This window comes from Centruroides sculpturatus, unplaced genomic scaffold (genome assembly GCF_000671375.1).
Source record: "Centruroides sculpturatus isolate CEXI.00-Female unplaced genomic scaffold, Cexi_2.0 scaffold147, whole genome shotgun sequence".
NCBI classification, from domain to species: Eukaryota; Metazoa; Arthropoda; class Arachnida; order Scorpiones; family Buthidae; genus Centruroides; species Centruroides sculpturatus.
The window spans coordinates 929,827-943,648 of NW_019384357.1; the positions used below are offsets into that span (position 1 = coordinate 929,827).

The 13,822-nt window shown below is 32.0% G+C and overlaps 1 protein-coding gene across 2 annotated transcripts; it reads right to left on the reverse strand.

Annotated features, from left to right (window-relative positions):
• Positions 1 to 6,235: 6,235 nt before the first annotated feature.
• On the reverse strand, positions 6,236 to 11,100 carry LOC111640047. 2 transcript variants are annotated; one of them, XM_023386060.1, is made up of 2 exons: positions 10,990 to 11,091; positions 6,236 to 8,310 (listed from the first exon to the last, which is right to left on the reverse strand). In XM_023386060.1, the coding sequence occupies exon 2, from the start codon at positions 8,290 to 8,292 to the stop codon at positions 6,448 to 6,450; it is 1,845 nt and encodes a 614-aa protein (XP_023241828.1). In that variant the 5' UTR covers positions 8,293 to 8,310; positions 10,990 to 11,091; the 3' UTR covers positions 6,236 to 6,447. The 2 variants fall into 2 exon arrangements, with proteins under 2 accessions (XP_023241828.1, XP_023241823.1); XM_023386055.1 differs by having other exon boundaries at positions 6,237 to 8,327; positions 10,990 to 11,100.
• Positions 11,101 to 13,822: the final 2,722 nt, after the last annotated feature.

Sequence of the window (13,822 nt, forward strand, 5' to 3'; positions counted from 1 at the left end):
TCTATGTATGACAATTCCTTACATATCGGATGCCTTGATTTTTCTGGTACTCGGCATTCGAGTACGACATATTTGCCAGATTGTTCGTAATATTCAGTATTGTCGAAAGAGTCAAATTGAATCCAACAATACACTTTAAAAAGTCATATCGTTTTTCTAAACACTGTGCTACTATTAATACTGTACGACTTCACGCAGTCATTATAACTATTACTTTTACATGTTCATTGCATATATAGTGGCTTTTTAACCCTGCTTTAGAAAGAGAACGATCTATTAAGCGCAAAAATAAATATACGGTGATCAGGAATGACAATGAAAGAACAGTTGTTTTGAAGTGCTGACTTCTTGTATACAGTATTTTAGACTCTGAAATATATTTTAATCTATGAGGAGCTAATTCGAAATTAATTTTAGATGCCGAAAGTTTCATTTAAATTGAATTTAATATTCATATTGCCAAACAATATTAAGACTAAATACTTAAATGCAAATGAATTTGAATACAGGAATTTAATATTGAAAAAGTATATAAAATAACGGTAATAATTAAAGGAGGCGATTCATCCCGCAAACAGAAAAGCTATTACCAATTCGATATTTTCACGCTTATATAATATAGGGTGTTTCAACTTTACAGTTATATTCAGAAGACTTGCAGAATTGCTGCAGTTATTATTTATTTTTAAAAAATTCTTTCTGCCTTGCGGGCACTAAGAAAGCTTCTTTTAACAAACCTATTACGAGTTCGTCCAGGTCTACATTGGGATCTGGCCGACATATCCATTATGCCGACGGACTACCACACGAAATTTTTCTGACAGATCCGGATTCGATTCCGGGTCCGAAAAGCGGCAGGTTTCCACATTGACCGCTCGGCCATTCGACCGTCTGAGTCGTTAGTATATCACAATAAGTTGTTTTGTATTTTTGACATATGAAATTGCAATTTTTGTGACATTCATATCGAGTCTACGTTTTGGTAATTTATAAGAAATTCTGCGCCATCAAAAGTAGAATACGAATGTACATTTAAATACACACGTAAAGAAAATAAACAAATAAATTTCCTGGTAATAAATTGATGTCCTATTGACATCTTTTCTTTGTATATATAGACATATATATATATATATACAAGGCTATTCATAAGTCCCTCTGGGATTTCGGCTCTCGATCGTGCAATAAACTTATAAGAAATTGCAGAACGAGTTATACCAATAATATAGAAAATCTCTTTAGTTTCGACTATACCCCACAGGTTTTTATTATATTCAGTTGTAGTGACGTATAAAACATCAATCCTATATTCAATTCCTGCCATACATTTTCACTGTCAACTACTATTATTTGTTTTCATTTATCAGCCTTAACGATTTCAAATTCATTTCTATTTAAAAATGTATTTAATTTATAAATTTGACTTTTTCATTGAAAATAATTTTTATCTCTAGCCTTTGTTTTCTCTCTTACTCTAGTAATACATTTCTTAATTTTATTACTGATGGTGATTTTAGCTTTATTTTAATCTAATTCTATCGGGCCATTAAATTCTAGTTCTTTACACAATATCTCACAAATTTGTTCCGGAATTTTAACCGTTGTTTTATTTAGTATAAGTTGGTATAACCCAGTCTTCTATTTTCTTCTAAAGATGAATGTTCGAATTTTTAAACTAGTCTTTTTTCTTTTATACATAACGTGACGTCATTCGCCGAACGTCATCGACGATAACAATTAGATTCCAGCTTCATCGGTGATTGTTACCGAATCGACAATACAAACGCCATTATTGTTGGTCGGAATCCAAACGCCATTTTCGTATCACCGGCACTTTCCAAGAAAAATACCGAATTTTTTTTTATTGTTTCAGAAGAAATAACGGAAGAAAAAGCTGAGAAATTGCAGAATAATCGAGGAAAGGGGGAAAGACAGAAACACCGTATTTCAGTAAAGGATACAAAACTGAAATGTAACATTTGGAAGTCGACATGAGCCAACTAACAACAAATTACCATAGAAGAAATCCATTTTAAACGAATTCGTATTACGGATAAGTCACTTTATTTAATATAAGGGTTATGTAGATTATTGGAATATTTACGTACGTTTTCTCAAGAGAACAACATTCCCTTATTGGATTTTCCTGATTAAATATGAAACCGTGTCTTCTTATTTACTTTGTTTGTTCAGCACGAATCTTAATCAAATGCACTTTGTCGTGCTGAAGAAACAAAATGGGTTTCCCATATTAAATTCCCTTCTCTCAGGTTTTGATCCTGGATGCCCCGGAGCGGTAGGCTATCACCTTTACGGTTCGACCGTCTGGTTGTCGACGTGTAATTGTATAAATGTATGCCTCCCCATCTAAACAAAGAGTTCGAGGATACGGTTTCACTCCATAAAAAGACGTATTAATAGCTTTTGGTGAAACAGAGCGGTTAAGAGCGGCCTATGGCTCTGAAGACCGAGTATCGAATCAGGATGGGCTAGGAAACTCTGGAATTTTTGTGGGTAAATCGGATATATCGAGTTGTGTCCCTTACCACCCGGCCGAAACTGCGATGGCCTAGACAAAAAGGTCTCGGAGAGTTTCCCAAGATTCACAAATACAAAACAAACCAAAATATAAACCGAACTGTATGGGTAATAACTACAAAAACACAGCAAAATATTACCTCAAAATTACATAAAAAATAATTTCATTTTCTCAATAAAAAAAACAACATAGACCACAATTTGTGACATTTACCAATAAGGCCCAATAATTTTTCAAAAGAAATAACAAACAGATCAAAACTACTTTTACGCTGTATTGTAAAAACCACCACGTAACTATCTCGTAATACGCATCCAGCAACCGATCACTTTCGCAGCATGGAATAAATACAGGTATACCTCGCCTTACGTCGATAACTGGTTCCAGGAGAGGCGACGTATGTCGAATTTACTTGTCTCCGAATCTACTTGTCACTGGGCTAAACCATAAATTACAATTCCCGGTTTTGTATTTTATTTATGAATGCATTTTTAATAATATATGGTTAATAAGGATCTATTTTAAGCTTATAAACAAATAAATATTAGTTTTTAATATAGTACAGAAAAAAGTAATCTAAATTTACGAATGCATGTACTGTAAATACAGTATATACTTGTAAATGTATATAATATGATTTTATGTGCTTTAAACATTTTTCTAGTGATATTACGACTTCAATATTTGTGGCGGACAGACGTAAAGTCGAATAAAATGACTTAAACTTGATTTTTTATTTTTCCATATACTTTTTTGACAAACGACGTATAATCGGGAACGATGTAACTCGAAACGACGTAAGTCGAGGTATACCTGTATAGTGTATACTTACTCCATTTTTCGCAGGGTATGCAAATATCTCTGCCATAATACTGCAAAACTTGAATTAAGTGCAAATTTTCTCGTTTTTCCTCCTTTTTATGAGATTTTCCGAAATAATTTTCATTATAAATAAACTTCGGTAAGTAGGTAAGTTGTTATTTTTCATTTATAGGAAATCAAAAATGGAATTACTCGTGATCAATTGAAACATATTTATAGTTTTAGATTCCAATTTTCATTTCAAACATGAGATTTTTTTAAAATTAATTTCTCAGGTTAAGAATAAAATTTGGTTAAGAATAGTCATACATCAGTTTAAATGTCATAATAAATAGGTTCAATAGGTTCTGTGTAAGTTGAAGTTGTCACCTTCTTTCTAACGTCGTTTTTATGTACAGCAAACCTAGCTAAGACGAATCGCGTCAAATCGAAACTGTCTACATTTTCCTGTCACACAATATAATGATTTTCCTTATAATACATTTTCTTTACGTGGAAACTGTCATTACTTTAACTCGAACCTATTATCCCGCTTGCCCTCCACTTTTTGATAGCTCTATGATCTTCACTTTCCCCTATATTCTGTGTGAATGCAGGCGATTAAGATAAATAAACACCACAGCGCTACGACGACAATCGTATGATACAATATGATACCGGCAGTGTCAAAAAGAACGCATTTTCAACACACGAGCCCTATATACTCTCAGGTCGGGAAACGGCAAGATCGTAGAAGGAAAGTTCTCTCATATAAGAGAAATGATTGTCATTGGTTGCTTATGTGACATCATTTGAATTATAGCATAAATTCACACACAGCTCAACACTACATTTTGATAGCATAAATTGAAGGTGAGAAACATCTCTTATAGTACAAGGAAACATCTGTTGTGGTAGGCTTTTTTCCGATCGATTTGCCTCTTATTGCTTGAAGAAAGACAGCCACTAGAAACAATTAACAAAAACCTTTTCTGTTAAGAAATGTTGACAATGTTTTCTTTATTTACGTAATTCAGCGTATACTGTACTGCTATGGTATAATATTGATAAAATACCGTACCTCCAATCAAACCAATTATTGTTTACAGTGTTGGAACCTCTATATCCCGAAACCCGTTTATCTCAAATTCACATTTCTTTCTCGTGAAAATCCGGATAGACAGGTTCATCTGTATGTATAATTTCATATTTAAAGCATTCGCTAAATTTCTATCGACAAACTACAAATTATACATTTAAATTATAAAAACTTTTAATCAATTCTTAAAATATTTTATATCGAAAAAAACTTTTTAAATTTTCTTCTACGGCGGTGCCGAAACAACATGGCGTCGGTACAGTGACTATAATCTCACTATTCGATTAGTTATTGTTAATAGATGTAAATGTAATCTTTTGCCAGTGTTCCTTGAACAATAACAATGGCGGTCTACGCCGTTTAAAGTCGGCTTATTTTTGCTTTTTTCCTTTTATCTTATGTTGTTTATTTTTTTTTCTCTACTACTTTCCCAACATTTGTCTTCGGATTATTTTGCAATTGGTATCAGCATCGATGTAATCTCTTCTGTAATTTCTTGCCTGGTTATGCCAGGTTATGCCAGGCAGTATCAGGCTACTTAAGTAATAAAGTAATAAAGTACTAAGTAATAAAGAGTTATTTGATGATGATAATGCCCTCGTGGGGCGATAACGTCCACTTTGGGAACCACCATGTTATATCATTTGCTTACTTAGCTACTTACTACTTATTTTTAATGCCATTTGCAGGAGATCGTATAACCAAGTATACATAAGGGTTATAATAAGCATTAGTCAGAGCAGCGTCTGTTATCTTCTGCTAATTAATAACAACAACAGATATTGTAATAAAAAATTTTAAAGAAAAGTAGGATTCAAACCTAATAATATTTATTGCTACTAAATGCAACATGATTATAAACTAATATCTGTATTTTTTATTGAAATGAATCATAATGCAATAAAATTTAAATTTATAATAAATGTTTAGAAATAAACTCTGAACTTTTTTTCAGGCATTTATTCAAAATATTAAAAAAAAACAAATTTTAAATAAATGAATTAAATTTCATGGGCAAATTAATGCGACATTATGACAACGTTACAGAAGGCTACTGCTGTTGTCACAAAGAAAATTTTATTGCGTAACAATAGAAACACGTTTATCAATGGGTTTTTCTACATTTTTCCGAATATCTCTAATTGATAGCATATTTGTCAAATTTGGTAGGTGTACTGTGTACGGTCTCCATCTGTCCCATATTAACTGTAGAGAACCCTGCGAAAATGAATTGTGACGTATGGCTTAGCCTAAATATAGCTTTCTTTCTATGTATTAGTAACATTATATATATTGTATATTTTTACATAATGTATATATATATACACACACACATAAAAGTATCCCTTGATTAACGTAGTTAATTAATCCCTCAATGCTACCACGTATGTCAAAATCGCGTTAATCAAATACAGTGATACCTCGACCGAACAACGAAGACTCGCTAGAACAATTTTTATTTTAATTTTATCATCAGTAAAAATTGTTAGTGAAATGAAAAGACAATGATCTCTACCTTAAGTTCCATATAAAATTTCATTGTAACTTAACATAGCCGCATAAACTGCACTCTAACAAGCAAGTTTTTGAGTGTAAGAGAATAAAATTTCATTCAAAACGCACAGATTCTTAGACCAAAAAACGTAGGATTATCTAGAGAACGTGTCTCTTATAAAAAATAATCATTTTAAAAGTATGCCAATAAAAATATCTAGTAAATTAATCATGAAGATTGAAAATTCAGCAGTCAAATACAAGAAAAATTTCATTAAAGTAAGAATTTTTAATAAATTAAATCTATTTTACATTTAATGGAAAAATTCATTGGTAAACAAGTCACGTTATCAATATATACTAATTTTTTTCGTTTTTTTGGACTGGTAAACAGGAAACATTACGTTCAAAATATTAAAATAACTGATAAAATTAATCTCGTAATTTTTTAAAAACTGAGATATCAGCAACGAAATTTTTATTCCTTAAACGTTAATATATGGAAAGAAATATCTTACATACGAGCGGGTGCATAAACTTTATCATAGATGTTATACATTTCTTCGATTATTCTAACCTCTTCAAGTCTTTTACCTTCCAGTACTGTTGGATTTAACTTACTCAATCCACAGTAAAATTGATTAAATTTGAGTACTTCATCTCTAGCTTTATTAAGTTTATTTAAAGTCACATTGAAATTATGTTCTAGTCTCTTGTTAGCATCAGCGAAACGTCTTTTCGCAATCTCAATTTCCCGACTTTCTTGATCTCTTAACATTACTTCTTTAGAAATCTTCCACTCTTTCACTTTCTTACTAATAGGATTATAAACATTAGATGACGATTTAGTTTTCTCAATCTTCTGCAAATATTCTTGTTCGAGTAATTGTTTGTTTTTGCAGATTTTGTACTTGACCTTTTGTACGTCGATGAAATATTTCTGTTCTTCTTGATTGCGTCTTTCTTTGTACAGCTGATGCTCTTGATCGATCTTCCGATCGAGAATCTCCGTGCAAAAGGCTGTTTCTACTTTGCGACGTTTGTTATCGATGATGTCTACCGGTTCGCTAGTAGCCGTTCGTTTTCCTATTCTCATATCGTTTTCTGCTGCTTTGTAACCTTCCTTCTTCATCTTACGTAATCTGTAGTTGTGTCTTGTTAGATCCTTGTTTGGATTGGGTACGCTTGTCGAACCCCAACAAGCTTTAACTGCGCTGTAACGTTCGTCATCCGTATTCAAACATCTCACGTTCTCCCATTCCGGATCGTTTATATCCCTGATTTCTAAAGGATCTTCGATTATATATTTTGGTTTTTTTGCTTCTTTTTCGGACGATTCTCCGGTTTTCGTTTCGTTTCGTTTCTCTAAATGATTGTCTTTATTACAGCTAATCCGATTTCGTACAATACGAATCGGTTTTCTTATTTTCTCAATCTTATTCGATTGCGTTTGTTTACGGGAAGGCTCGAAATTTTCTGATTCAGCTGAAGGTCCTTCTTTCGAAATTATTACATTTGTTTCCTTTTTTAATGATAAATCCTTATTAACTTCCGTCAATTGTTCTGCAAGATCGTCTTTCTCCTTATCATTTAAAATAGTATTTGACTCATTTTTAACCTCAAGCTTTTCATTCTGAAATGCATTTTTTGTTGTATTATCAGAAGTTAATTCATTAATGATTTCTTTGTCAGGCTTATCTAAGTTAACCTTATAATTACAAACTAAATTCTCATTTTTTGTATTCAGATTTTCTACAGCAGCACTGGCCGACAGACTGAGTTCGAAGATTTGATTTTTAGCAATTGGAGAGACTTGAGGACTATTGCATGAAGTAAAGATATTTTCCTCTTTATCGTCCGAAACTTTGCACGTAATTATATCATCATTTTTATCAGATAATGCACTGATAGACATATCACAGACAGCAAAATTAGTTTTGTCACTGTTGTGGTTTGTTTCTTCACCACATGTCAAATTATCAACACTAATGTCTGAAAGTTCATGATTCTTCAACTTACGCTTTATCGGAGTAGATGATAATTTGCTGTCACGATCCTTCATTAAATCAGCATTTTCATCGTTTTTTAAAACTAAACTTAACGACAGATTACAATTTTCAACTGTATTTTTTCCAGATTTTCGAGTTAACTCTGAGTAACAAGCCTGATCCACTAACTCGTTGCAATCTTGTAAACTAACGTTCGGTTCTATTAAATCGTCGACAATGGTACTAAGAGATTGTAGATTAAAGGAAGATGTAAGGTCTTCGTCAATGAACATATCTTTATCGATTTTATCTAAACTTGAGTGTGCATTTTCTATTTCTTCAATACTTTTCGAAGGTAATTCGCCTTCCATTTTTTGTTTTTCGTTTTCCTATTACAGAAAATTATCTGTAAATATTGCAAGAAACATTTTCATAATATAAAAAAAACCAGATGTTTGTTGTGTAAATTTTTATTCTAAAATAGCTAAAATGATATTCGTCATGAGTTCAGATCGTAAATACAACTGTTATAGAGGAAATACGTACAAAATGACATACGGTTTTCTTTTAGGTTCATAACTCTTTATTGGTAAATCACAGCACTGTTATATGCTACACCAATCATCTTTGGTTCTTTACCTATGAAACATACTAAACATTTACAATATTAAAATAATAGAAAAAAAATATTGTTAGTTTAATTGAGATCATACAAAATCCATTTTGTCCGTATACTATGGACAAAATGACACATCATGTAAGGACAAAATGACATGCACCTAAAAACTATAAAATTACTGACAAAGTTCACAAATGAAACACTTGGCTCTTTTAGAAACGTCAGCGCAAGAAGCGTGAGCCCAACGGAAACAGTTTAAGCACCGTAACCAGTCTTCTTCAGGCTTAGATCGGGAAAAAAGGTCATTGCAATATATGCATGGACAGTCTTCTTCATCATCACGAGAGTTATCAGGAAAAATTTTTTTCTTCAAGTAACTTTTTAGTAATGTTTCGTCTCTTTTTCTCTGGCGGAGCTTTGGACTCATTTTTTGATTTAATTGCCTTCATATTAGGAGTAGAAGTTAAAACTAAAGATATTTGTCGAGTCACGTGATTCGTTGCACGTTTTTTGTTACGTGAAAGATAATAAGTTTGTAAATAATACGTAAGAAAGGAAATAAAGTTTTATACTAAAATTTCTTTTAAACAATAAAGACTTTTTTGGAAGCCATTTTTTATAATTAATAAAACGTTAAGAGGTTAAGGTAAATTCCTGGACTAAGCTCTTATGAACTAAATGACAGGTATGTCATTATGTCTGTTGCCTGTGTATGTCCATATAACGTTATAAAAAAACAAAATTATAAAATAAACACAAAGATGTTATTTTTAATGGAAAAAGTTATTTAAGTGCAACAACAAATTCTTGAGGGTTGAAATAAATGCTACACAAATAGATAAAATAGTGGAAAACTTACCATCTATACAAAAAACTTGTTACAAGGAAAAAACTCATAACGTATCATTTCTTGTCGTCGGCCATGACACCCTGGTGAATGAGAGGAGTGCGTTCACATTTTGACAGGTTAGTAAAAGCCGTTCGGATAACGTGGTGTCATGGTCAGTTGCGCGCTTGAGACCGGCAAATTCGAATTATGTTGCCTATGTCATTTTGTACGTATTTCTCCTACTAGTGTTATCTTCGACAAGGAAGTAGATTTTCTAGTATCATCTATCAATAGTACAGTATGGGTCAGTAAAGAGAACGCGTCAAATTATCGCACGTCTTCTGTCAATAAGCAATATAACCAGTCACATTTCAAACGACCAATTCATTCACAAATAATTACATATTACGGATAGGAGGTTTCAAACGTAAACATAATCTTAGCATTATAAACTCTGACAAACATTATCATTCAATTTCTCTAATAAGCATTTTATATTCTTCATCAATTCTATAACAATTATTGATACACTTCCTTTCCCTTTATAAGATATTCTTAAAAACACTAAACCTATAAACCAGTAATTTTTTTTTTATAAAAAGTGCAAACGTTTTCGCACGTGAACGGGCATCATCAGGCAAACTAATCCCCAAATGCTGAAACAAACGGTGGATTGCCGAACACGTGTGCAGAGGAGAGGTGACGTAAGACGAGAGAACGGGGAGGGGTAGAAACTTTTCAAAAATCATTTCTTACTTTAAATTTACTTATAATATCGATAAAAATTTCCACTAATTTCTGCCTTATTAACCTCATTTAACGACAGTTATTGTCAAGAGAGAGTCCAAAATGGTAATATATAAGTGGACTCTACCGTGTCATAAAATAAATTCTCATTTTATATAGGATTTTATTTGTATTATAGAAATATAAGATTGATATTCTAAAAAGTTGGAGATTCCTCCTTCAGTCAACATAACGCGTGGATCGCAGTAATTATCGGCGCCTTTGTAGTGTTCTCCCTGGAGTAAACACACATTTTACTTGGCTCAATTCAAGCTCTGAATGATACGTTTGGAACCTTAATTAAGAGCTGTAGGCAAACAAGGATTTGTGGTGTAACAAGCGTTAAACAGCTGTACTTAAGAGCATAACGCTGGCAATGAATACGCTCAGTTTATTTTAACCTCAATAATTTCATCAAAAATAACGGACTTTTAAAATATTCTAGATCATGGAAAAAGATTTAAATAATGATAATGGATTCAAAATGTATCAATATATACAAATAAATAACCATAATTTAGCTTATAATATTAATTTTATGTTATTTGTGCATAAAAAATTCGTGTTGTAATTGAGTAAATGATGTAATTCGGCAAATTTGTGAGTTAAGCCTAATTGTAATTAAATTGTAATTGAATTAGGCCTAAACAATTTCGTTCGATTTTTTTAAATAGTTTTTTTTTAATTATAATGAGTAAATTTATTGTCAATTAATATGTTTTAAGTTATTTTGTTGATATGAAACTTCAATATTGTAAAATATTAAATAATAAAGTGTTAATATTATAAAATATTTAAAATATTTTCTAAATGATTGGAATGAAACGGACTTACCGTTCGTTCCAAAAACAAGAAATTCCTGGATGCTTAAACTTTAAAGTGCCACCTCGAGGATAAAACTGAAATTCTTTTCGTTCGAATTAAAAATACATAAATAAAAATTCATGAAAATTTAAAAGTGCGAATGCTTTAAGAAAATCGGACGAGTCAAGAAATTATTATTCTAAAAGAATTAATATTTTTCAAAATAAATTATATTAATATTCATTCTAAATATATGCAACTTAACGTGTGTAATAAAATTCTATTGCGCTTTACTTTCTGTTTCCGATTAGTGGAGTGAATTTAATTCTAAAGCCGACATACTAATTTCATCTTTACTTGAAATTAATCATGCATTAATACACAAGCTGCTGCTGCTGCAAATTACGACCAGATGGCCGAGCGGTTATTATAATGCGATAGGCACAGATTAACCTTGGCTGTAGGCAAACAAGGATTTGTAGTGTAATAAGTGTCAAACAGCTGTAGTTAGAGCTTAATTCTGGCAATGAACACGTTCAGTTCAGGTGTCAACCTAGAATAAACAAATCCAGACGAGTTGAAAAATTCTCGAGGAATTTTTCGAAGGATGCTTCGTCCGAATGTGTCAAATCCTATCCCACACCACCATGTCGTCTCATTGTGGTCTTGGCCGAACCTAAAGTGAGCATGCTAAAAAGAATCCATCTTAGTGCTCACAGGGCGGAAAAACTGCTGCAAATAATTTAAGAAAGGCGCGTATATTGTACACGTAATAATACATATAATAATTTTATTGATTGTTTTGGTTTGGTGGAGGGATATAACAACACAACGTGTAGGCGATCTGCCAAAGGGGAATCCTCCAGGGAAGACTTTTATGAAAATTGGTCCGTATTTAGGTGTAAAAGACGTGAAAAGATCCGGAAAACTTCACGTAGCCAACATATTGTAAAGTCACGAACTTGCAACTAACACTATCAGTATTCAGTGGTAAGCATAATTTTTTCTATCAAATATTAATATTTATTTGTATTTATATTTTTATATATTAAAGACAGAAGCGTCAAAGGTTTTTATTTAAACTATAAAGTAGTTTAGGTCATTCATCTTTCTAATTATTACTTTACAGTTCTTTACAATTTTTAAAGTATCAGAGCACTACTGTATGATGGACAATTTTGGCAATTTCTTTCTTAATCGGTAACACTTGAAGCGCAATAGCGATTTTGATCCAGTAACATTTTAGTTGACAAAATAGAATATATTCATTTAAATGCGATCACACTAAAAACTCAATATCACAACATTGATGATGTGATATTGAGTTTTTATGTAATTTATAATTTGACCAAAAAAGGCTAAATAAAGATGCCTTTAATAAAAACCGAAATACATATTATTATAATAATTAAACGTATATGTTAGAAATTAAATAAGTTTTGAATGGTTTCAAAGTGTATTATATTAAAGGTCGACGAGGTGGCGAGATAATGGGAATCGTGTGTCATATCTCCAGTAGAATCGGACTTAATGACGATTTTATTCGTTTTCGTTATTAGCGTTTACAATTTTTTTATAAAACTCATCCATACCCTCAAAATTAAGCTTTTGCCATCTAATATATAATCGAGACGGGTTGGTGATAATGATAATAATAATAATAATAATAAGCGCAGAGCCCAAACGGTTAGAAGTTGAAAGTTGAAATTTGGTACACAGATAGGGTACGTCACGAAAACGCACACTAAGAAGGGATTTTTCGAAATTTCCCCCGGGGGGGAGAGAGACAGGATTAAAACTTCTATATACATTATGGATACGAGCCCAAACGGTTAGGAGTTGAAAGTTGAAATTTGGTACACAGTTAGGGTACGTTAGGAGAACGCACACTAAGAAGGGATTTTTCGAAATTCCTCCCCACGGGGGAGAGGGACAGGATTAAGGCTTAACACTTCCATCAACAATGGAAGTGTTAAGTAACAATGGAAGTGCTAAGTAACAATGGAAGTGTTAAGTAACAATGGAAGTTTTAAGTAACAATAAAAGTTTTAAGTAACAATGGAAGTGTCAACAATGGAAATGTTACGTAACAATGGAATTGTTAAGAGAAAGCGACGTGCAAGACGCAGATGCAGTTTTTTTCGTTTTTGCGGGAAATCGAACATATTTTTAGACCCATCTAAAAATTTTCTAATTAGTCTGGAAACAAGGGGACCCAATTCTTGCATTCTGTGAAAACGGGTAAGGTTGACTGTAACGTAATAATCTTTATCTTAGTTATCGTTACTTTTGCCCGAGCAACGCCGGGCCCACCTGCTAGTTTTATAATAATTACAAACATAAAAAGTTTTTAAAGAAAATATCATAACAGATGGTGCCATATGTAGTTTTAAATGTTGTCGGGAAAGTTAAACAACTCATTGGTAGATTTTTACGAAAGCTTTGAGAAAATGTGATTAACTGGATATACAGTGTATTTAGTACTGTTTAGTATTTAGTGCATATTTAGTATTGTTATACAGTACTAAATATGAATCTTTACATATTTAGTACTGTTTGAAGCATAGGATTGTGTGCCAAGGATTGTGTGTAGTGTGTCAAGAAATATGAATTTTGTATTGGGTTCATCTCCATTGTCGGTGTTTTCTTCCCATGCTGTTTGTCGAATTTCCCCATGTTCTGTAGCACAGAAGTCTGTTCTTTCTGTATTTGTTCATGTATTAATTAAATACAGTTTTATTTTGGTAAATAAATATCATTGTACATTCTTTTTTTACTTTTAACCGTTAAAATACTAAATGTATTTTAACCGTTGATATCATATCAACGGTTAAAATACCTTTAAGTGTCTTGTTTTTTTTGG

Bases quoted from the DNA above. Each gene is read 5' to 3' on its own strand.
- LOC111640047 (XM_023386060.1), bottom strand. From the start codon at position 8,292: ATGGAAGGCGAATTACCTTCGAAAAGTATTGAAGAAATAGAAAATGCA.